At 46.1% G+C, this 25,856-nt stretch overlaps 1 protein-coding gene across 1 annotated transcript; it reads right to left on the bottom strand.

The window, feature by feature from the left end:
• Nucleotides 1–1,064: 1,064 nt before the first annotated feature.
• LOC123841820 (eEF1A lysine and N-terminal methyltransferase-like) lies at nucleotides 1,065–18,227 on the bottom strand. The gene is made up of 5 exons (XM_064594327.1): nucleotides 17,759–18,227; nucleotides 15,480–15,647; nucleotides 13,801–14,016; nucleotides 10,880–11,011; nucleotides 1,065–8,594 (listed from the first exon to the last, which is right to left on the bottom strand). Exons 2-4 carry the CDS (start codon nucleotides 15,523–15,525, stop codon nucleotides 10,908–10,910), a joined length of 366 nt encoding a protein of 121 aa, XP_064450397.1. The 5' UTR covers nucleotides 15,526–15,647; nucleotides 17,759–18,227; the 3' UTR covers nucleotides 1,065–8,594; nucleotides 10,880–10,907.
• Nucleotides 18,228–25,856: the final 7,629 nt, after the last annotated feature.

Raw genomic sequence — 25,856 nt, 5'->3', positions numbered from 1 at the left:
ATAGTTTCAGAATTCAGCAAAATTTTGGGAAGAAAACTATCTGAGTCTCCCAACTCTCCACTATTCCCTTATTCCTGAGATCCTGGCTCTCTAAGACTGCAGTTTTGTCTTTCCAGTCCTGTGAGACCCCAGAGTGTAACTGGTTTGCTTGTTTTGTTCCCCAACAATGGTCCTTGGCTTAGGTAAAGCCCAGATGTTCAGTATCTTTCCTTGCACCCAGAATCCATAAGCGCCTTCAGGGAAAAAGCAGCTGGAAGAGGTCAGCTCACCTTTTTGCAGTTCTTTCCCTGGAATCTTGGCCCTTCCAGTCTTATTTCTTTGCTTAAATAGCTCTCTGCTTTATAGAGATGTTTCTGGTGTTTATCTGGTTTTTCTATTTATTTTTAGAGGGAGCAATGGTCTGCCTCAATTTACTCCATCATACCTGAAAGTGGAACTATACCTAAGCCGCTCTTAAAAGTACTATAAAGAGATAAGCTCATTTGCCAGTGACTATGCAAGAAAATAGAGGGTTTTCTAAAAGGGAGAGTTTCGTAGGTCCTTTCAGACACACCTCGGTAGTCAGAACTCACTATTCTTCATAGGCTCTGACCAGAGGGTGAGCAAGCGTGAGAAGAGGATCCTGGTTTCTTCTCGAAATGAAGGCACATTTATTCAGAGATACTTGAACCAGCTCCCCTTCTGCCATATATCGCAGATTTAGTGAAAAGATAAGAAGAATCTACTTTTGGGGCGCCTGGGTGGCTCAGTCGTTAAGCGTCTGCCTTCGGCTCAGGTCATGGTCCCAGGGTCCTGGGATTGAGCCCCATATCGGGCTCCCTGCTCAGTGGGAAGCCTGCTTCTCCCTCTCCCACTCCCCCTGCTTGTGTTCCCTCTCTCACTGTGTCTCTGTCAAATAAATAAAATCTTTAAAAACAACAAAAAAAGAAGAATCTACTTTTATATTTCTATATGTACATATTCTTTAAACCTTTATATGTATGATATATACACATATTTTTTTAAAGATTTTATTTATTTATTTAAGAGAGAGAATGAGAGAGAGAGAGAGCACATGAGAGGGGGGAGGGTCAGAGGGAGAAGCAGACTCCCTGCTGAGCAGGGAGCCCGATGCGGGACTCGATCCAGGGACTCCAGGATCATGACCTGAGCTGAAGGCAGTCGCTTAACCAACTGAGCCACCCAGGTGCCCGATATATACACATTTATCATTCCTCTTTTCCTTTATTACAGTTGCGAATATTTTTGTTTTTCATTTTCAGTCTTTTTTTTTTTTTTTAAAGCAAAGAAGATTCTGCATCACTGCTCACACTCATTTCAAAGCTCAGGATACAATCCATGAAAAGTTGGGTCTTAGAACCACAGTCACACTTCACTGAATTAAAGTGACATCACAAATCATAGTTCCCTGCTTTACATGCTATGGTCACAAGTATAGAGCAGTTATTTAAAAGGAATGGAATGGGGGTGCCTGGGTGGCTCAGTTGGTTAAGCGACTGCCTTCAGCTCAGGTCATGATCCCGGAGTCCTGGGATGGAGTCCCACATCGGGCTCCCGGCTCAGCGGGGAGTCTGCTTCTCCCTCTGACCCTCTCCCCTCTCATAACTGTTTCTCACTCTCTCTCTCATACAAAAACTTAAAAAAAAAAAAAAGGAATGGAATGATGTCGTCAGAATACCTTCAATAGATATATTTCAAACTTTCTTCAGAGAATGAAAAGTTAAAGTGAAATAATAAATCATTCTCTAACAATGTTTTTTTAAAAGAATGTAGTCAGGTTTTCCCTAAGGACCTAGCCAGCCTTTCTGGTTTATTCTTTACATAATTATAGACTCAAGACAATACCAAAAGTACAGGAAAATTGTCACAACCATGAAGAAACATTTACAACACTCCTGTTAAGTGACAGGCATTGTGTACCAAGAACCTTTGCCAATCTGGTGAAGTTAGGGACCTCTTATTAGAATAATGTTTCTAAATGCATCAAAATAAAATATACAGAATTGCAAAGGAAGGCAATTTATCATGTTATAAAATATTTTAAAAGCAAGATTTGTGATACACTAAGATATGTGCTTTATTAATTCATTAAACAACAAAATCTAATGTCAGACCTAACATCTACCATGATTTTTAGTAAGGAGCATAAATATTTTAAGATATCTATTATTGTAATGTGATACAAAAATCTTAGTGATTCCAATTGGTAATAAAATCACAGGTACAGCTACTACTACTGACTGTTATTTTGTGGAGATGGGTCTCCACTTACTCCATTTAGAGGTGAAAGAAATGCTAAATTTGTTTGAGGTTAGTGAAAATAAAGATGTAATTTTTTTCCCATCCAAGTTCACACACCCTCTGAATTCTATCCACAGATCCTCAAGGGTCCCCAGATTTGGAACTCCTGCTTTAAGTATTCCATCGTCTTCTACAAGGCATGGATGGCCCTGAGGGTACTGGGAAGTTCTGAGCAAAGAACAAACAACTACTTCTGCACCTATTTGTCCCAGGCATGAAAGATCCTACTTGTTGGTAAGGTTGCTCTTACTAACTAGAATACAGGTGTTTTGCTTACTAATATGCACACAGCTCTGCCTTGCAAAGGGCCCTTGTACCATTCCTGAGAATCTTGGAGCTGGATTGGACTTGAAAGGTCATCTGGTACAAAAATGTCTGTCCCTAGAACTAGAGTTATTATGTGCCAGGCCCTCTGCCATATATGTTACTGCACCTGATTCTCGAAGCAACCCCATGAGGCAGATGTTATTATTCCGAGTTTATATAGACTCATCTGTTCATTCACAAAAAATATATTGGACACTTATTGTATAACTCTTACTAAACTAGGTGTGTGCCTTAAATATAAGCACAGAGTACAGCAGGAAAGAAAAGCATAAATTCTATATTGTGATAAGTACTTTGAAAAGAACAAACAAGTGGTTGAGAATGGACTCAAGGGGAACCTATTTCAAAAGACAGGGTTGTCAGTGGGGATCTCTCTGGGGAGGTAACATTTAAGCTGAAACCAGAGAAGGAACCAGTCATGCAAAAAGCAAGGGAAAGAGTGTTCCAGGCCAAAAGAACAGCAGGAACAAAGGCTGTTAGGCAGGAAAATTTAACATTTTAAAAACATATATATTGTTTTAATTTCCTATTTTAAAAAAATTTTTAAATTTTTTTTTTTTTTTAGATTTTATTTATTTATTTGACAGAGAGAGACACAGCGAGAGACGGAACACAAGCAGGGGGAGTGGGAGAGGGAGAAGCAGGCTTCCTGCGGAGCAGGGAGCCCGATGCGGGGCTCAATCCCAGGACCCTGGGACCACGACCCCAGCCGAAAGCAGACGCTTAACGACTGAGCCACCCAGGCGCCCCTAAAATTTTAAAGTATTTTTAAGTAAGCTCTGCACCCAATGTGGGGCTCAAACTCATGACCCTGAGATCAAGAGTCACATGCTCTACCGACCGAGCCAGGCAGGTGCCCTCCCTCTTAACCATTTTAAACTATATAGTTGAGTAGTGTTAGCAATATCCACATTATTGTGCAACAGATCTCTAGTATTTTTTCATGTAAAACGGAAACTATAGCCATTGAACAACTCCCCATCTTACCCTCTCCCAAAACCCGGGCAATGAAAAATTCTACTTTCTATTTCTATAAATGTGACTACTTCAGATACCCCATACGAGTGGAGCCATATGTTATTTGTCTTTTTGTGATTAGCCCAGTATCCTCAAGGATGATCCATGTTGTAGCGTATGTGACGATTTCCTTCTTTTTCAAGGCTGATTAGCATCCTACTACATCTATGCATCCACCCACCCAGTGGATATTTGGGTTGCTCCACCTCTTAGCTACTGTGAATAGTACTGCTATGAACATGGGGGTGCAAATACCTCTTCAAGATACTGCTTTCAGTTCTTTTGGATATATACCCAGAAATGGGATATCTTGATCATAGGGTAATTCTATCAATTTTTTGAGGAACCCCCATACTGTTTTCCATAGTGGCTGCCACATTTTACGTTCCCAACAGTGCGCAAGGGTTCTGAATTATCAACATCCTCCGAAACCCTTATGAGGGACCCAGCTTCCCAAGGCCTGCTACAGGAGCGCTTGCTACACATGCACATGAAGTGCAGTTCAGAGGTGACAGGCATCTGGAAGAGGGCAAGGCTCTGTATAGGCCAGGTCATGGGAGCAGGGCCGGGGGTGGGGGGGGTGTCAAGGCATATGCCTAACCTTCAGTGGTAACCTGCTCAATGGTAATACTCCCTCCTGAATGCAGAGATCCAAATTACTCAACTGCCTCCTTATGGAAGGGCTGGGGAAACTTGCAGGGGTATCCTTCAGTATGAGAAACCCAAGACTTGATCAAGCAACAAGTCCAAATGCGGACTGATTTAAATTGGTGATAGTCCCCATTTGGACTTGTTGCTTGACTGGATCCTGGGCTTCTCCAATAATCAAGGCTACCAGGTGTCTCTAATTAGAGTATACTCTGGCCAGCGCCCGCTCCCCACCTCCCCTTGGCAAAGCAGACCAGATTCTTCCAGCCTGCCTTCAGGGGACATTCCTCATAGGGAAGGTAGAGCCCACAATTAGGTATATGCCTTGAATCCAAAGAGCCCACACCATGACCTGACCTCTCCATGCCCTTGCCCTGTTCTAGGTACTTAGCTACCCTGACCTCTGCACCTGCACAGTAGGAACTCTGTCAGCCACCTTTGGACATCTGGGGCCCTCAAGGCCTGTGGAGTAAGGGGCAATCCTCAACACCTGCATTCCTTCATATGAGGAGGAAACCTATCTCCCTCTCCCAAAATCGCTGTGAGGCAGAAGCTGAAATGAGCTACAGTCAGTCCCCATGTGGACTGGCTGTGAGATTGGGTCCCAGGTTTCTCTAAACAAAAGGTTCCTAAGCATCTCAGAGCATACAACCAGACTCCTCCACCTCTGCCTTCAGGGGAATTAAGTACGTTTGCTTAGGTTAAGGCACGGAATAGGCAGATTCCAGGGACCTGTAAGAGCCCCCTCTTGTGACCCAGCCTTGCTTGACGTTGTCCTGGTCCAGGTCCCTGGCTCCCCTGACCTATGCCACCTGTGCATGCCGTCTTCACTGTGTCAGCAGGTCTTTGTCCACTGGGGGCCCTCCAGGACTCTGGAGTTCAGACTGGATGGTGAACACCTCAGTAACTCCAAGGTGGAGGAAGCCCACAGCCCAAAAATCTTTATGAGGTGGCAGCTTTAAAGTGTTGACAGTGGGGCGCTTGGGTGGCTCAGTCATTAAGCATCTGCCTTCGGCTCAGGTCCTGATCCCAGGGTCCTGGGATCGAGCCCCACATCAGGCTCCCTGCTCGGCGGGGAGCCTGCTTCTCCCTCTCCCACTCCCCCTTGCTTGTGTTCCCTCTCTTGCTGTGTCTCTGTCAAATAAAAAAAATAAAAAAAAATCTTTAAAAATAAAAAAAAATAAAGTGTTGACAGTAAGTCCCTATTTGGACGGGCTGCCTGGTGGGTTCCCAGGCTTTTCCAGGATTCCAGGCTCCCAAGCTGTCTCTTATTGGAGTACCCTGGCCCTCTATCCAGCCTTGATGTGGCAACACCATCAAGACTCCTCCAGCTCTGCCTTCTTGTGGAATATGGACATTTGTGTAGGTTAGGTCTTGGAATTAGGCAGATAACCTTGTATCCCCAAAAACCCGCTCCTGTGAACCAGCCTTAGGGTGGGGGAGAGCCCAGCCCCCTAAAATCACTCTGAAGCAGCCACTGGGCATGGACCTGTAGAGGCTGGCCCACAGGAACAGACTCTTGGGGGACAGGCCTATGCCTAGAAGCTAGCCCTTCCTGCACAGATGCCCATATTCCCCCTTAAGCAGAACTGGAGTATATTAGACTGCCTTGTCGGGTTGGGCTGGGCTGTTGTCTGGTGAATTCTCCAATTCTCCAATAAGAAACCCAAGGCCTGCTGAAGGGATATGTACGGCACATATGGGCACAGTGCATTTAAGGGTGCCAGGGATCTTGACCAGGGTAAGGGTCTGGAAAGTCGAGATCACAGGATCAAGCTCTTGTGGAACAAGGTATGGGCATAACTGTAAGCCCTAGCCTACACAAACACCCATAATCCTCATGAAGGCAGAGGAGGATGCTGGACTACCTTGCCAGGGTGGGCTGGACAGCTGGCTCACATATCCTCCAATAAAAGATACCTAGAAGCCCTGGATGCAAAAGCAGCCCAGAACTGGATCAAGAAGGAAGTCCAAATGGGGACTGACTGTTGCCAATTTGCAGCTGCCTCTGAGTGATTTCTAGGGGTGGGCTCCCTCCAAGCTGAAGGCATGCAGGTGGTTAGGGGAGGTCAGTTTCCCAGGTTAGCCTGGGCTACCCACAGCCTGCTACAGGGGTGTGTACTGTGTATGCACGTGCAGGGGAAGGTGGGGGGGTCAGGGTTGCCAGGTATCTGTACTGTAGCAAGGGTCAAGAGGCTAACACAAATGTAGACGTGTAAAGAACAAGGAATGGGCTTAATTTTAAGTCTTAGGCTATACAAATACACATACTGCCCCTGGAAACAGAGTTGCAGCATACTGCATTCCTTCTGTCATTGTGGGCTGGGTGTCTAGCAGGTGTACCTCAGTAGGAGACACCTGGGAGTCCCACTTGCTAAAGAAGCCAGAGCCTGATCAAGTAGCAAGTGCAAATGGGAACGATCAGCAATCTGTTGCCTCAGTGTGATTATTGGGGGGTGGACTCATTCCTTCCTGGAGGCTATGCAGCTGGTTGGGTCTAGTCCTAGTTCTCTGTGACTCTAGGACCCTGCTGTCCAAAGCCTGCTGAATGTGTGCATACAGCATATGCATATGCAGTGCTATTCAGGGAAGCCAGGGATCTGGAACAGGACAGGGGTCGGGAGATGCTAGAGCACAGGAGCAAACTCTTAGGGGATAGGGTTTATGCCTAATTGAAAGCCCTACAGGCCAGATAGGGAATTCCCCATGAAGGCAGCCATAAAGGTTATTCAACTGGCCTGCCATGGAGCATCCAAGCAGTCTGGCCAGGATATCCTCCAATAGGAGACACCTGGGAGCCCTGGTCACTGGAGAAAGCCAGGATCCCAGTAGGCAGCCAGTCTAAATGGGGACTGTTGTCCATTTGCAGCTGCTCCCTCAGAAGGATTTGGGGGGTTGGCTTCCTCCATGCAGGAGGCTATGTCGTGGTTGAGCTTGGCCAGAGATCCACAAGACAGTGTGGTCAGCACGTCCATGGGCCAAGCAGGTCAGGGTAGCCAGAAACCCGGAAAGGATCGAGTGCTGAAGAGGCCAGGTGACAGGAGCAGACTCCTACAGGTACAAAATGTCAGCCTAATCCCAAAGGTTTATCTACACATTGTGGAATATCCCCGACGATGGCAGAGCTGGAGTCTTTTTTAACTGTCTCATGATGAAGAGGCATGAACAGGCAGAACAAGGTATCCTCCATTAAGAAATACCTGGGAGTCTTACTTCTTAGAATTCTAAGCCTGGGGTCCCTTCAAATAGCAACTCCACATGGAGCCTGATTTACACTCATTTCAGCAGCTACCTCAGGGCAATTTTCAGTGGATGGGCTCCCTCCCCTTGCGATAATGCAGATGGTTCTGGATGGGTCCTAGACCCACATACCTTAAGAGTTCCCACTGCCTAAAGGCAGCTGATGGGGTACACACTATCCATGTGTCAGAACGAAAGGTCAGGGTAGCCAGGAACCTAGAACAGGGCAAGTGTCCAGAAGACTGAGATGAAGGAACGGACTCTTGGAATTACAAGGTATCTGACTAATTCCAACCTAACCTACACAAATGTGCATACCACCACTGAAGGCAGAGCTAGAGTAACCTGGCCTGCCTTGCCAGAGCTGAATCTGATGGCTTGTTGGGGTATCCTCTAATAGGAGATACGTGAGAACGCTGACTGCTATAGAAGCCAGGGACCCTGGCAGATAGTCCACACGGGGACAGATGGCCACTCTTCTCAGCAACTGCCTCCAAGTAATTTTCAGTGGGTGGGTTCATTCCAATGCAGGTGGTTGAAGATGGGCCCTAGCTCTACAGGCCTGGAGGGCTCCAGATGCCCTAGGGCAGCAAACAGGGATGTACTTAGCATGCACAGGTTGCTTAAGTCAGGGAAGCCAGAAACGTGGGACGGAGTAAGTGTCTTGAAAGGACAGGACACAGATTGGGATAACAGGGGTACATGGGATCTGCCTATTATAGAGTTTAACTTACACAAATAGGTATTATACTCCTAAAAGTAAAGCTCGGGGAACATGGACTTCCTTGCCAAGACATGATGGCCTGGAGAACCTCCAATAACAGAAACCCAGGAGCATTGCTTGCTGGAGAATCCTGGGATACCATTAGACAGCAAGTATCAATGGGACGATTACCAGTTTAAAGCTCCATTGCTGAAATATTTTGGGTGAGAGATTGCTTCACCCTGAGGACATTCAGGTGGTTGAGATCTGGCCAAAGCTCCATAGGCCTGGAGTAGCCCTGGCAGCCCAAGGCCAGCCGTCAGGGCACAGAGAGCACAAACTCAGGATAGTAGAAGACCTAAAACAAGGCAATGTCTGGTAAGCACGGTTGGAGAAGAGAGCTATTTGGGGATAATGACATTTGCTTTATCCCAAGCCATGATTTCAAAAAATGTAAATATTCCCCTTGAAGACAAAGCAGGAAAACTCTAGACTCTATGCCAGGGCTGCATTTGGTGAGGTGGCCTGGCTATCTCCCAAAAGAATACATCAGGGAGCATTGATTACCAAAGAAGCAGGAAACCTGATCATGCAGTCAGTCCAAATGTGAACTGAATGCTTCATAATGGTTTCTGGGGTGTGAGATCCTATCACCTTGGAGGTTGAGCACATGGTTCTTCACTAAGAAGCCCACAGTCCTGTAAAGTTACAGCTGCAGACAAAGTGCATACTGGGCCCTTACCTGGCACCCAGCATAGGGGAAGTGCCTGCAGAGGCCAGGTAGCTGGTGCCTGCTTTCAGGTGTGTGAAAACTCTGCCTAATTCCAAGCACAAACATTCAAAAATATGAAAGATCCCAATGAAGGCAGAGCTAGAAAAATCTGGACTGCCTTGCAAGGGCAGGTATGAGTAAGTCACACAGGATAACCTCTAACAGAGACACCTGAAAGCCTGACTGGGCACCTGAGGAGCCCAGGACACAATCAAGTAGTTGGTCCAAATGGGGACTGAAAGTTCCCAGTATCAAAAGGAGCCTAAGAAATATTTTTCAGGGTATAAGCTCTTCACACCCTGAGTCCATTCAGTTGCCAGAGATCATTCAAAACTTTAGGGACCTGGGATGTTCCCTGAAAACCAAGGCTTGCTAACAGGCTACAGACTGCCCATGCATAGGAGGTGGCAGCTGAGAGGAGCAAAATGACAAGACAGGCTTGGCTCAGAAAAGGGGGCTATTTAGGGCCCTTGGCATCTGCCTCATTCTAAGCCTTACCCTACATCGATGCTCATAGTTCCCCAGAAGGCAGAGCTGGAGAAAATGGCCTACCCTGCTGGACTGGGGCTAGAGCCTGGACCCCAGGCCCACCAAGCAGTGGTGCTACCTTCCAGTAAGACACACCCGGCACTACAGAGTGGTGGAGAAGCCAGCAACCCAGCCTGGGACTGGCTGCCTTCAGTTTCCAGCTGCTACCTCGGAAGGCCTCTTGGGGCCGGGATCCCCATGCCCACAAGGATCAGCAGGTAACTGCACAAGCAGGGGCTCCACAGGCCTGGAGGGCCTGTAGTGCACATGCACGAGCCACCCAAGTCAGGGCAGTCAGAGGCCGGGAGGAGGGCAAGTGTCTGGAGAAGCAGCCGGGGAATGGGCTGTCCCAGCTACAAGGCATATATATAAATCCCAGATGCAACCTATTCCAGTGGGCACAATCGCCCTGAAGGGAAAGCTGGAGGGCGACTGGACTGCCAGGTGGCCACCTGGGGCAGTGTTCAACAAGACACACCTGAAAGCCTCATTACTGGTAAACCTGGGGTCTCTGGCAGCCGGTCCAAAGGGGGACCAACTGCTGTCCAAAGAAAACAGCGCCCTAAAAAAAGTTTGCTGGGTGTGGTGGGCTCCTACAGGACTGGAGGCTTGGCAGGTCCTTAGGGACCAACCACAACTCCCCTGCTGGAGGGCCCCAGGTGCAGGCTACCCGGATGCATACTGCACCTGGGCTAGCTGAGGAAGTCAGGGGAGAAGGGCCCTGGATCAAGGCCAGTGTCTGGTGATGCCAGGTCACTAGTGCAGCCTCTGAGGGGCTGGGAGGCATGTCTCATGCTCATGGCAAGCACCAACCTTTCAAATACACAGATTCCTTTTGGGGGCAGAGATGGAGGAGTCTGGACTTCATCACCAGAGCGGGGACTACTTTTAAAAGCCCCAAACGGGAAACAATCCAAATACCAATGACAGAATGGAGAAATGAATGTGGTAATAGTCACATAAGGATACTACACCACACTATAAAGGAACAATGTACACACTATGGATGAAACAAAGATCATGTTAATGAAAGAAAAAAACACAAAGAATACATTTTTTAAGATTCCATTTATACAAAGAACAAAAATGGGCAAAACTAAGCTGTACTGACTGAAGTTAGGATATGGGTTATCCTTGACAGGAGGAGGAGTTATTGGAAGGAGGTAAGAGGTGGACTTTCTGGGGGGCTACAAGTGTTCTGTGTTTGATGAGAGTAAAAGGGTGTGTCCAATTCAGGGAAATTCATCGAGCTACACACTTATGACAGACCCATTTTTCATTAAAAGAAAACAATTTTTAAAGGACCCACCCCTCCTCCCTCCCCAACCTTTTGTACCTCCTACCTTCAGGAGTCAAGATGCTTTTGACCTTCTACAGGAACGGCTGGTTCACAAAAGCTGGTGGTGGACAACCCATTCCCAGTGTTGGGTCCTTACTGTCGACATCAAACATGACGACATTGTAGTGGGGCTGTCCTGGGAAAGAGAAGCAAACAAGTCTTTGTCTAAGACCATCTACTTTTCCCTGTGACCTGTGGTGGCCGCAGGTGGCTAAGTCAGAAGGATGACATGGAGGTTGTGGTTTGTCTGTAAGGGCACTGACGTCACTGTCCAGGGGAGTCACTGTCCATTAGGGTTCTGCTGTGAGCACCCCACATGACAGACAGGGCTTTTTTTTTTTTTTTTTTAAGATTTTATTTATTTATTTGACAGAGAGAGACACAGCGAGAGAGGGAACACAAGCAGCGGGAGTGGGAGAGGGAGAAGCAGGCTTTCAGCTGAGCAGTGAGCCCAATGCGGGGCTCGATCCCAGAACCCTGGGATCATGACCTGAGCCAAAGGCAGACGCTTAATGACTGAGCCACCCAGGCGCCCTGACAGACAGGGCTTTTACTTGATCTTTTCCTCCACATTTAAAAGCACCTTCCATAAGCACACACATTCATGGGATCCATGCCTGCATGATTACTACTTGGTTAAGAGTCCATCTATACCAGTAATATTCAATCCCAGCAGAACATTACGGTCACCTGGGAATATTCAAAATACTTCAATATTTCAGGGTCAAAAACCCTGGTGTGGGAAAGAACAGGTGGAAGGGGAGATAGGAAATCTCAGGTATTTTTCTTCAACTCCGAGGTAATTCGAAATACAGGCAGAATTGAGAACTATTGATTTAGGCAAAGCAGCTGCCTAAGTCTTTTGGAGCTGACCCAGCAAATGCTTGCAGGAGAAAATGTTCTCAAATTAAAGTTAGTGTATCTTTTCTAGTACTTGAAAAATAGCTGGCTCAAGAAAGATTTTACTAAATGGGTGAGAAAGAACTGATGAAGGATCAGATGCACTCCTTGCTATAATGAAAATAGTTTTTACAAGGGGTAAGCTTGCAATGCTACGGACTTTCAGCAAACTCTGAGACTATGATAATGATTATTCAATAATTAATAAATACTGACACAGGACTACTGCATGCCCATTACTGTGCATGGCACAGATCTCGTTTTGGTTTCTTAGAGAGCAGAACATGCTGGCTCATCAAAGTCCAAGAATAACCACTGCCCACATTTGTAGCAGTGAGCCCTCCAATAATCTGGAAGGTGGTTGTTAGAGACGATTGCCAGGCTGTTCAAAACTGACTGATGGGCAGTAACGATGGCAACACATCACAGACTGAGTGCCTGCCATGAGCCTAGTGCAGTTTTCAATATTTCCCATGTACTAGCTGTGTTGGGCCTGGGCCCCCACACTGGCCCCAGCCTCAGAGAGGTAACCTGTGAGACTCTTGATATATACTTAAGTTCAGTTTGCAATTAAAATTCCTGCACCATCTGTCCATCCCAGCACCAAAGTACTCACTCCGGGCATCCTGTTTTGCCATACCCTAACTGGGAGATGCTCTGATCCAGTGAGAACCAGAGGATCAGTTATGGAATGGGCAGACCAGGAAGGGTGGGTGGCCCGAGCTCCCAGGTTCACTTAACTGAACCAACCTGACTGACTTCTCCCTGAGGGACTCCTGCTCTGGTATGCACCAGTCCCCAGGAGCCTACATACAAAGAGGCAAAAGAAGCACAGGAGCGGGCGCCTGGGTGGCTCAGTTGGTTAAGCGACTGCCTTCGGCTCGGGTCATGATCCCAGGGTGCTGGGATCGAGTCCCGCATCGGGCTCCCTGCTCTGCGGGGAGCCTGCTTCTCCCTCTCCCACTCCCCCTGCTTGTGTTCCCTCTCTCGCTGTGTCTCTCTCTGTCAAATAAATAAATAAAATTAAAAAAAAAAAAAAAAAAGCACAGGAGCTATTGCAGAACATTAATATGCCTTTTGTCCTAAGTCCTAAGGAAATAATAGAGCAAAATGGAGCCCTAACTCCAGCAGCAGCACGGCCCACCAGAATTCCCACTGAGTAGCATCTGCTTCAGGGTTTCTCAACCTCAGCACTACTGACATTGGGGACAGATAATTCTTTGTCAGGGGTGGCTGTCCTGTGCACAGTAGGATGTTTAGCAGGATCTTTGGTCTCTACTCACTCACTGTCAGAAGCACCCTCACCCTGCGGTTATAAGGACCAAAGACGTGTGTATAGACACTGCCCGATGCCCCCAGGTGTACAGCCACTGATCTACACGAATGCTGTTTGGCTCTCTCTCTGCTTCACCCGCAGCTCAAAGACTAAAAAACAGGGCGCCTGGGTGGCTCAGTTGGTTAATCGACTGCCTTCGAGGCTCAGATCATGATCCTGGAGTCCCGGGATCAAGTCCCACAACAGGCTCCCTGCTCAACAGGGAGCCTGCTTCTCCCTCTGACCCTCCTCCCTCTCATGCTCTCTGTCTCTCATTCTCTCTCTCGCAAATAAATAAAATCTTAAAAAAAAAAAATGACTAAAAAACAACTCCCAACACACACCCCAACTTTTCTTCCCCTTTTCCTCACCCGGCTACAGACCTTAGGTTCCTTGGGAGGATGAGGAAGTGGCAAGGACACAGAGTCAGAAGAGAACCAGGAGAAAAGCCCACTGAGCTGTCAGCACCCCAAGGGCAGAAATGGTCGGTTTTATGTGCTGCTGTACCCTAGCCCCTAGCACAGTGCTGGGCACATGGCTGGCACTCTAGATTTACTGAGGCAATACATCAACCAATGAATGAACAAATCAACGGGGGAAAGACTGGGACAATGCTAATTGTTCAAGATGAATTCTAGAGGTCCTTGCAGGCCTGCCGACTTTGGATGACTCTTCCCTCAACACCCCTCCAAATTCTCCAACAGCAGTACCTTCTCTTCCTGCCAGGCTGGTAATATAGTCCAGTCCATCTGCAATATGGACCTTCATCCGGTCGCTCTGGGAGAAGCCAAACCACCGGCTGGCCACTTCCAACATGGAGGGGTCGATCTCCACAGCATCAATGTAGGTCTTCGGGAAATGATCGTGGACAAACAGGGAGAGGCTGCCCCCAGCCAGTCCTACCACCAACAATGCCAGTGGGGTCTCTGCAATAAAGGAATAAAGCATCATTTGACAATCTGCTCACTGAAAGCTTTATACCAGCCTTGGGGGGGGTAAAGGAGGGAGCTGGATTATTGGCTCTGCCCAGGGGATACAAGATTTAGAGGCCCAGCCTCTCTGTCTCATCCCAGAAATTTAGGGCCAGTCTGACATCTGAAAACTCAACCGTGGCCTCACAATCCTTCCTTTACTAGATCCAGAAGCTGTGTGTTATTATTACAGACCCTTAAAGATCCCAAAGCACTCAGCTGACATCATACCAAGAGTCCCCACCATAAGCATTATTAGACTTCCCCTAAGAACTGGGAGGGACAATGGCCAACATCTCGCTCATGATCACAAGGTAATGTAGATGCAATGCCCTCTGCCCAGCTTTCAACTCAAAGGCCACAGCTGCCGTCTCAGACACATCAACCAACTGAAGGCAATCCTTCCAAGTTCCAGAAATCACAGGAAAACAAAGGCCCAAATCCTAGTCCTAAGTACAGAGAAACCTCAGCAATCACAGGCAGGCAGAAGACAAGAAATAAGAAAGAATCACTGAAAGGAGACATTAAATGTAAGATTAATATCTGAGGATTAAACCTAAGAACGGAGACTCCAGGGACATACATCAACACCAAGATAGGCCAAAAGTACAGGATGTTTCAGTAAGACATCCTTGGGACTTTGGGTGAACAGTTACAAGCCTAGACAGAAAAATGAACATTTTTGCTACTGTGGTCAGATCCAAACCTGTTATTAGTAATAAGGCTATGACTGTTCTGCCTATAATATAGATTTTTTAATTAAGTAGAAATTTAAGAAAGAATTGCATCTGGTGCTCAAATAATACATTACTGAAAGCCAGAAATTCTTCTTAAGTGCACAGGAATTTCTGGAGCCATGATTTTTAAATGTTCCTTCTGGTTACACGGGTAGACACATATGCTAACACTCATCAAGGGCTCCTGGGTGGCTCAGTCGTTAAGCGTCTGCCTTCGGCTCAGGTCATGGTCCCAGGGTTCTGGGATCGAGTCCTGCGTCGGGTTCCCTGCGCGGCAGGAAGCCTGCTTCTCCCTTTCCCACTCCCCCTGCTTGTGTTCCCTCACTCACTGTGTTTCTCTGTCAAATAAATAAATATAATCTTAAAAAAAAAAACAAAACTCATCAAACTGAACAACTTAAAATCTGTGTACTTTATGTATCCCACTGAATACGTTTTATACTTTAATATTTTAAATAAATGAAAAGAAAAAATTTAGACACCCACAGGCGCAGCCATTTTGAGATTACAACCTGAGCTTCAGGGAAAAGCTACTGGATTTTATTAACTTAGAAGAAGATTGGGAAGAAGAAAACCATGAATATATGTGCATTTGTTGGTCTGTAACCGCTGTGCTCAAACCACAAGACAGCCGTCATCTTACACGCCCCCTCCTGTGGCAGGCAGCGGAGTGTCCCTCACCTAGGAGCAGCTCCGGGTTTCTGAGCAGGGCAAGGCCCGCAACCATTGCTTTGTGGTGTTCACAGCACAGGTAACTCTTGTCGATGGACTGCCCTGGGGCCGTGGGGAGGTCCTCTGGAGCGTCAGCAGGCCGCTGCTTCTTCCTGTCCTTTTTCCGTTTCTTCTGGGCTAAAGAGAGAGAGAGATGATGAGGTCCTATGCTTGGCACTCCAGTCCGTGGAAAGCAAGCCATAGCAGCAGCACTGTGCCGTAGCGAGCTTGATCAGACTCAAGAACCCAACTGCTAAATATACACATATTTTGTGACTTGGTTGACATGTTGGTTCTTTGAAATCTGCCTATGGTGGCCATTTTTATGCCACAGAAATTAACAAACATATGAGGGCTTTCCCCCCCCCCCGTAAAACACAGTTGTTAAACATTTAACACATACCACTGCAGACCAAAGACTCAGAAAAGGAAAAGTGGGGTGCCTGGTAGCTCAGTCGGTTAAGCGTCTGCCTTCAGCTCAGGTCATGATACCAGGGTCCTGGGATCGAGCCCCACATCAGACTCCCTGCTCCTTAGGAGTCTGCTTCTCCATCTACCCCTCCCCCCTGCTTGTGCGCCCGTTCTCTCTCTCTCTCACTCTTTCTCAAGTAAATAAATAAAATCTTAAAAAAAAAAAAAAAGGAAAGGAAAGGAAAGGAAAGGAAAGGAAAGGAAAAGTGGCAAAAACACACCCAAAACCCTGGGAAAACTGAACTCGGGAGTCCTAGCCCCTTGACACTGAGAAATAGAAGGATACTAACAGGAAAAATTTATTCATAAATCCTTTCAGAGAAGAAGGACTTAAAGTCACTACCTCCTCCATGCCAATTACTATACTTCTAGTTATTTAACTCTTATAACAACCTTTTAATACCCATGTTAGACAGATGAAAAACTGAGGATCTGAACAGTTAATGATTAGGCCCAGAAATAGTACAAGCTACAGTCAGGATGTGAACCTGGGACTGCCTATCTCCAACGCCTATTGCCTTTTACTGTACTGTACAGACAGTAAGACACACAGCCCCGCAGGAGGAGGAAATCACAAGTGCTCATCAAAGGGGAGAAATCCTATTAAGGCCCCACTACTTTCCCTCTGATATATAGTAACCAGATATTCGTTTTCTACTCTATATTTAGATTTTTGAATTGATTACACTGAACAATGGACTGAGCCACCCAGGTGCCTTTATTTTGCTATTTTCTAAAGCCAAACTTAAAACACAAGTTGTTGGGCGCCTGGGTGGCTCAGATGGTTGGGCGTCTGCCTTCGGCTCGGGTCGTGATCCTGGAGTCCTGGGATCGAGTCCCGCATCGGGGTCCCTGCTCCTTGGGAGCCTGCTTCTCCCTCTGCCTCTCTCTCTCTGTCTCTCATGAATAAGTAAATAAAATCTTTAAAACAAACAGACAAAAAAACACAAGTTGTTGCCTCCCTCTCTGTGGAGCAATCGCCCATTGAGCCTTCAAAATTTGGCCCCAATGTCACCACCTCTGGAAAAGCCTGGTGGGAAATGCATAAGCCTGGGACTGAATGGGGCTGAGTTTAAATTCCCATGTGACCACTCACTACATGTATGATTTTGGACAAGAAACTGACGCTCAGAGCCGCAGTTTCCAAATCGATACAACGAAAGAACCTTACAGAGTTATTATGAGATTTCAACTGCTGAAGGCACACACACACACACAGCACTCAGCAGAAGTCTTGGCACTGAGAGCATCCTCCACCAACGTTACCTTCCTATCCTCTTTCTTCCCCACCTCCAGCACACTTCGTCTCCACCAAACCCCTAGCATTGAACTTAGCAGTTGTCCCTCCTGGAACGTGCCTTAGGGTTCCTGTGCTTATGAGCTGAGCACAGGGCCTGACATGCAGCGTGCCAGCAACAACCACTCCCTTAACAGAATCATCTATCAGTAAAGCCACGGGTTTTCTCTGCTCTACAGACACGGACAGTGACAGAAACGCACACCCTTGCTCGAGGAGCCGATCGCTAGGTTGGACTACGAGTCACTCTTCCCGTGAGATTACTAAGTCAAGGACTGCTGGGAGCAGGAGGTCTCTTACCTGAAAACCTTTAAAAGAACATTTTAAAATTGCCCTTGAGCCGAGTGATGCACAGAATCCGGAAAACACGGGCCCCATTTGTTACTAAACTACGGGCCTGTCGCTATCCACCAAGTGCAGGGTCAAAGTGCTCGTTGCCACACGCCCGAGCACACACTCGGGGCCGCCGCGCCGCGCTCACCTTCTCTCTGGGTTTGATGTACTTGTGCAGCAGCCCGCACAGCTCCAGGTAGCTTCCATACCACTCGAAAGCTCTCCTTCCTCGCTGCTGGAAGAACTTCTCCCAGTAGTCCGCGGAGCCAAACTCCTTGCAGCTTTTGGGTAAGAGGTTCATGTTGTCACTGTCCGAGCGGCGCCTGCAAGACCCTCCTCCTCGCCCTCCGAGGTACCATCGGTTAGGCTTCCACACACGCTGGCGCCGGGCCCCTGCAGTGGAATTCTTCCCACGACCAATAACCACGCTGATTTATCCCCCGCTCAAAACCCAGAGGGATGACGCTTACACGCCAGCCCCACGCGCGGGACACTGAACCCAATAGACGCTCACCCGTCCTCCCGGCTCACAGCCCCCGCCGCACGTGCGGAAGCCCCCACACTCCCTCAGAGCGGGGCTTCCGAACCCGCAATCATATCCGGGTGCCAGGCGTCGCGATTGGTCGGCCACGCAGACCCTCCCTGCGTCTCATTGGTCACCGCGTGTCGCTCCTGGCACCTCATTGGCCGAGACGCGCTCGCCACACGCAGGCGGAGTCGTCGCGGCGGCGGAGCGTTCCCCTGCGGGCGACAAAGGGGGCGGGGCCACGGGCCTGAGTCCGGGCGGAAGAGGCCCCGCTGCCTCGGCTGCAGATTGCCTCCGAGCGCCGCGCGAGGGCAGCCGTCCCCGGTCGGAGCTTTTCCTCCGCGGCGGAGGCCGCCCCAGCCTCCTGAGATCTGTGTTCGCTTTGGGTCCGAGCGGGCCTCGTGGCCGCTTCTCATCTTGAAGGGCCGAGCGCGGCCGGCGGGGCACGCGGGGAGGACGAGGCCCCGGAAAAGAAAAACCAGCAGAAGGACGTGAGGCAAGGAATGAGGAGAGCCGGTCCTTAGCAAAAGAAAGCCATCCTAGCCAGGTTACCTTCGGCATCTCCCGCCCCACCCTCCCTTAGTTTAACCACTTGACTTGGATAATTGAGGTTTATTTTGGAGAAAACTGGCACTGGGCGGTATTTTTTCTGCACCAAAATGCAGGATTCCACTATTAATGTCGTGACGTGGAAATTCACAAGAGGAATAGCAACCACGTATACAGAGGTGCCTCCTCACCTGCTTCTCCCCCCAAAGCACAACATGCAGATTTCAGACTCCTTTTGACAATCAGCCTCCTTAGGTTGTCATTCCGGTGTCATCTATCAGCAGTTGCTACTGCTTACTTGATGTGTTTAATGAGCAAACTGTACTTTCCGATGCCCGTCTTATGCTAATACCCTAAGGAAGTTCCTGTGACCGGCACATGTGCCAAATACGAGCATCGCTGGGCTTTTCACAACACTATAAATTGCGGAGGGAATGTACAGACCGAGCAGGGCACATGTGCGTGGAATGGGCATCTATAGTCTGGGCTATTGTAGACCTCACGAGCAGAGGTAGCCAAAAGGACTGGTAATCGTTGAAGTGGACTTAAACTTTGGTTTAAGAGAGTAGTTCTCAAATTTTGGCATGCATCAGAATCACTTGGAAGACTTACGAAAACAGATGGCTGAGCCCCACTTCCAGAGTTTCTCATTGATCAGGACTATCCTGAGGTCTAAGGATTTGCATTTCCGGCAAGAGTGATGCCAATGATTGGTCCAGGACCACACTTAGAGAACTACTGTTTCAAAATAGAAGAGAAAAGCCACAACGAATTTAGTTCCCACTCCACAACTTTGACAGGTTACTCTAAAAGCCCTCTACAAGCGACATCAAAGAAAATCTATCCTCGTGTACCACCTGTTGAGTTCATATTGTTTCCTTTCAACAAAGGAACTGGAAGGAGCCTCTGAGGTGGCTTCAGCTACTACATCATGTGGAGTTCCTAATGAGTGAGATATGGGTCCTTTCAGAAAACGCTGATTGAGAGCTGAGGACACTGCTTTTGCCTGAAGTGCTTCACAGTACCAAAAGTAAAACCATTTAAACAACAAACAAAAACACACAGCCTCGGGGCACCTGGGTGGCTCAGTCGGTTAAGCGACTGCCTTCGGCTCAGGTCATAATCCTGGAGTCCCGGAATCGAGTCCCGCATCAGGCTCCCTGCTCAGCGGGGAGCCTGCTTCTCCCTCTGACCTTCCTCCCTCTCATGCTCTCTGTCTCTCATTCTCTCTCTCTCAAATAAATAAATAAAATCTTTAAAAAATATATATTAAAAAAAAAAATTAAAACAAACAAACAAACAAAAAAAAAACACACAGCCTCAGCCCTCTCTGCTGAGGATTTATTAAATTCATCAAACATTTAAATTGCCTAGGATGAACCAATCTTTGTGGTAAAACTAAGGATACCGTGGTAAGCAAGGCAGTCACCTGGTAGACACACATCAAACAATTACAAAAATAATCTGTATGAGGGTTGTGGTGAATGCTGTGAAGGAGAAGGAGAAGGTTCTATAACAGCAGATACCTTCCAGACCTCTCCTGCTCTGGAGGTGACCAGAGAAGGCTTTCCTGGGAAGGGACAAAAAGTTTCTATAATCGGTCAGTTTTGGTAAACACTGCACATCTGAACTTGTTCTAGTAGTATCAGCATGACATAGGTAAGAACCAAGTATTTCACCCTCTGAAGATCTCTTCAGAACCTTTGGCTCCTGCTTTTCCCTCTGTCTCTATTGTCCTTTCTCTTAATGAATTGATATTGGACAGATAGTAAGAAGTGATTTCTGTCATTGCCCAGGCACCAGCCCCTTATTTAACGCCTTTATTTTTTGCACTGTGTTTCAGACTAAGAGGATAAGTAATTTATCTATTGTCGCCTGTGTCTGCTCCCTTCTTACAGCCTAAGGAAGCAGTAACAACCACAGAACACTAAGCTAAAAGTTGCTACAGGTTTCCTAAAATGTATGAACCACTCTTGCAGAAATAATTTACATATAGCATTAGACTCTGTCTTTTAAAATACTTACATTTGAAACGAGTGCTTTTGACTATAAAATATAATTAAGCAGTATCATTAGTATAGTTAGTTTAAGCTAATTAGGTATGAAAATGGTTTGTGTTTTAGGGGCGCCTGGGTGGCTCAGTCATTAAGCGTCTGCCTTTGGCTCGGGTCATGATCCCAGGGTCCTGGGATCGAGCCCCGCATCGGGCTCCTTGCCCAATGGGAAACCTGCTTTTCCCTCTCCCACTCTCCCTGCTTGTGTTCTCTCTCTCTCACTGTCTCTCTCTCTCTTCTCTCTGCCAAACATACATAAAATCTTAAAAAAAAAAAATGGTTTCTGTTTTATTAGGATCTCCAGAGTGGAGACCAGTGTGCTTTATAATGCAAAGTGAGTGTAGATATGGCCATTCAGTGTCATGGGTTTTTTTCCCTAAAAATATAAATCCAGACCTCTAAATATATAATTTGCAACTACCAGTCTTACTTAATTTAAACATAAGGTTTTAGGAACAACATTCAATTGATTTTGCTAAAATAATTGCAAAATGAGGCATAATAAAAGCATTTCTTGAGTATGGGGGACAGAGAATAGGATAGAGCTTGTGACAGAATAACATTTCCCCATAGAGGTGTATGTCCTAATTCCCAGAATTTGTGAATAAATTAGGCTACATGGAAAGGGGAATTAAGTTGACTAAGCATCTGACATTAAACCGGGAGCCTAATCTAGATTATCCAGGCAGGCCCAATGTAATCACAAGAATCCTTAAAAGTCCTTAAAAGTGGAAGAGGGAGGCAGAAGAGGGAGAAGCAGAGAGGTAGCATGAGAAGGATCGGTGCAGCGTCGCTGGCTTTGAAGATGGAGGAGGGGGCTGGGAGCCAAGGAAAGGGCCTGCCGGCCTATGAAAGCTGAAAAAGCCAAGGAAAAGTATTGTCCCTTAGAGCCTCCAGAAGGAACTCAGCCCAGTACACACCTTGATTTTAGTCCAGTAGGACCCCATCAGGCTTCTGACCTCCAGACCTGGAAGACAATAAATTTGTATTAAGTTATTAAGGTTCTGGTAACTTGCTACAGTAGCAGGAAATACTACAGAGCATAGTCAGGAGAGGGTATGTGTGGTCGGGCAGAAGGTTACGCTGGGAAGAATGCAGCAGAAGATAAAACTGGGAACTGAGGTGAACGGCACTTCAGTTTTGAGAAGTCTTCCATTCTGAGCATTTAGATTAAAGCTGTCAGGCCTTAAGAAGCCAAGGGACAACTAGGGTCATGACAGAAAGAACTGATAGGAGAGAAGTTTTCAGGAAGAACAGAAGCATCTGATGTCTGATCCTGTCTAGGGAATAAAAGACCCGAGGACTCAAAATGGCATCCACATTGGCCTCTGGATGACTGGGGAAATTGCCTATACAAAGGAACAGGGAAGGAGAAAGGAGGTCATTTGTAGAACTGTTGCTTGAGAGGAATTTAGAGGCCACAGCTGGCTACAAGCCAGTCTCCCCGCCCTGCAGGCCTGTCCCAGGGCTCATACCCTTCCAAGTGGACTTAGTGGTCCAGGCCATGAAAAGACTTCATGCGTGGGGTGTAAAGCTGTTTAAAGGGAATCTCTCCTTGGTGTCCAGGGGGTGGCTCATCCAGTGCTGGAAGTAATTTCAGACTGGAAGTCTTTCCAAATGACTTTGTTTTCCACATTTGAGAAGTTAAGAATTGAATGTCTCCTGTGTCTTAGAAGAATGGAAGGCAGGCATGACATTCTAGGATAATGTACCATTTTATTAGCTGGCATCGGCACTTTCTTAAAGGTATTGTTGACCTGAGAAGTAATGCTCAAGCTGACATTGGATTCCTAAGATCGGGATAATCATAACAGTATTTTTTAGTTTGCGTAGCACTTGTACTTTGCCATGAATTTCCTTGCACATTACCGTGAATTTGCAGGATGGGCACACATGGACACACACACATCATTGAGGCAAAACTCTAATTGATTAAAAATAAATTTAAGGGCACCTGGGTGGCTCAGTCAGTTAGGCGGCTGCCTTCGGCTCAGGTCATGATCCCAGGGTCCTGGGATTGAGTCCCACATTGGGCTCCCTGCTCGGTGGGGTGTCTGCTTCTCCCTCCCCCTCTGCCTCCTGCTCCCCCTGCTTGTGCGCTCTCTCTCTCTCTCTCTCTCTCTGTCAAATAAATAAAGTCTTAAAAAATAAATAAATAAATTTTTAAAAGTTACATATGATGGAGTGAATTTAGCCAGCCTGCCTCTGGGTATTATATTTGATTCCCAGGATTCTCTTTGTTCAATAGTTTCTTCTGTCCGTGTGGACATCTGTGGGTGCACTGGTTTCCTGATAATGGGTGGACTGCATATCGACTTTTATGGGAGAAAGCAAAGGGCATAGCAGAGCAGGCAGGTTGTTTGCCTTTGGGGCCAGTGGGCAATAACATTTTGAAAACTAGAAAAGGCAAGGGAATGGTGCCAAGGGTGATGGCCTGTGCCTGGTTCGTCAGACCCCTACTGAGGAGGCTCCCAAGGCCTCTTTTTGCTTCTCGTCTTTGTGTTTTGCAGCCAGGATATTGGGAAAGATTCCAGGAGTACACCATCACAATTTTTCTCCATAATTCTATTCTAAACTTCAGTTCCTTTGCAGGAAAAGAAAAAACAAACCTTGGAAAACCAAGCTGTTTTTTTCTAAACTCTAGCACTCAGCACATCTACCATGAGCATCTCATGTATCCCATTTTTATTGAATATTCTCTGTCCTCTGCCCATAACAAAATATTTTTCTACCACCAAAGAGAAGGACTTTAAAATAGCACTTAATGAATAAAAATCCCTAAGTGCTCCACCCAAGATAGATTTGTTTTTTAACTTTCAGGTCGAGATCCTTGAAAGAAACCCGGAGCCCAAAATTCCCGGTAGTCCAACAAAGGAGTCGTAAAACTGAAACACTTCTCCTGCCCTGAGAGTGCAAGAAAGGTCTTCTCCTAAGAAGAATCTCAAATTCTGGGGCCAGAACTCTTCAGGGCCCTGAATCCATCTTGTCTTTCAACAGTAGATCTTTATGCTAATTGTTCTGACACAGAGAAGGAATGAGTTTTCCCCAGGATGTGGCAATTGCATCCAAACCGCAGCTCTAGTGTTTGAAGACTCAACAGAGAAATGGCCTCAGGAAACGTGGCCTGGGTATTTCTGGAGCTAGATGGCAGGAAGGGGCACCTAAATGGCTAAATGTAAACCCCTTTCATTATGCCAAACTATACAGGACAGAAGTAAGAACATGGGATTTGGAATCAAAGATCTAACTTTTTCAGTGTGAATTTGGTCAGACTTAAGTGCCTTCATAATGTCAAAATATATCTTTTTTCAACTGTGGATCAAAGAAGCAGGGGTTAGTGGTATTGGGCAACCAACAGCTACTTATTGGACTTATGCAAATACATGCATTGTTATGAAAAATAAGGATACTTAGTAAGAGTTTCAGAATTCTGGAGGGATCAGGCTGGGAGAAAAAGATAAATGTTTCAAACTTTGTTGTAAAGAAACCCTTTAACCAAACTGATGTCCGTTATAGATATAGCTTCATGGAGAAGAGAATAGGGGTCCTCTCAGTCTGGAGAAGAAAACATTAAAGCGATTATATTTCCATTAGTGTTTTAGAAATTTTGAATTATGTGTTCATAACTAAATTCAGTGTTATGATCTTAAACTTATAATATCTGTGTTCTAGCATATTTATCTAAGTCTTTCTCTTGAGTCACTTTGAAGATGAAGCACTTAAAACAGTAACTACCTGTAAAAGACTTAAAATAGCAGTGGTTAGAGATCTCATGAGAATTCATTATGATGTAATTGACAAAGAAATTTGATTATTTCTGTGACACATAACATTCTAAGAAAATAACGAAAATTGTGACTTGTAACATTATACCAGGACATACCGGAATGTTAGGAATTTTACATAAATTTCTCAAACACTTATAATATATACTTAACAGAAATACATCATTAGGTGGGGCGCCTGGGTGGCTCAGTTGGTTAATCATCTGCCTTCAGCTCAGGTCATGATCTCAGGGTCCTGGAATCCAGCCCGACATCTGGCTCCCTGCCCAGGGGGAAGACTGCTTCTCCCTCTCCATTGCCCTGTCTTCCCCTGCTTGTGTACTCACTCTCTCTCTGAAATAAATTAAAAAAAAAAAATCATTAAAGCTTATTGTCACTTTTTATTTTTTTCAATTAGCATCACTTTTTGTTTGACAATGCTTCCATGTAATTTGATATATCAAATAACCCTAATTAGTGTAAGATCTCCTTTTCTTTTTTAAAATTTTTTATTGTTATGTTAATCACCATACATTACATCATTAGTTTTTGATGTAGTATTCCATGATTCATTGTTTGTGCATAACACCCAGTGCTCCATGCAGAACGTGCCCTCTTTAATACCCATCACCAGGCTAACCCATCCTCCTACCTGCCCCCAGAACCCTCAGTTTGTTTTTCAGAGTCCATCGTCTCTCATGGTTCGTCTCCCACTCCGATTCCCCGCCCCATTCTTCCCCTCCTGCTATCTTCTTCTTCTTTTTTCTTAAAATATATTGCATTATTTGTTTCAGAGGTACAGAAGATCTCCTTTTCTATACGGAGAGGGAACAAATCTTTTGAGAAGTTCCAAGAGATTTCTGAAAATTCTTGTTTACTTTTAGGTCAAAAAGTATTTAGAATTTGATTTGGGGAAGTCTGCTAAAAATCAAAAGGTTTTGGATACTTGATCAAACAGGATTATAGATGGCTATGAAACAGTTTTTAATTATCTAGTTGACCAAGTGACAAGAAAAGATTTTGAAGGCAAATACAAAGGGTCACATAGTTGTAAGTGAAACTTAGGTCTCTTAATATCCAGAAGACTCGGTGTATTTGGGTAATCATACGTGATGGAGACAAAACATAGATCTTTGACTCACAGGTAGCTTACCTAAAGGTAAATAAACATTATTCATTATTTTCAATTTCTTATTTAGAACAGACCAGTATACTCCAAGAATACTTGTCCTTTTAACAGAAAGAAAACCAAATTTTAATTATGCACCAGTGTACTTTCGGGATTAAAACTCTCTCTTCCGCTTCAATAAATCTATTCTAGTCTTTGCTTGACTACATTTAAATTCCCTTCTC

This window comes from Mirounga angustirostris, unplaced genomic scaffold (genome assembly GCF_029215605.1).
Source record: "Mirounga angustirostris isolate CCGP_5_RB_7025 unplaced genomic scaffold, mMirAng1.0.hap1 SCAF_6, whole genome shotgun sequence".
Classification (NCBI taxonomy): domain Eukaryota; kingdom Metazoa; phylum Chordata; class Mammalia; order Carnivora; family Phocidae; genus Mirounga; species Mirounga angustirostris.
The sequence above is the reverse complement of the archived record's forward strand: the minus strand, read 5'-3'. Positions and strand labels throughout refer to the sequence as shown.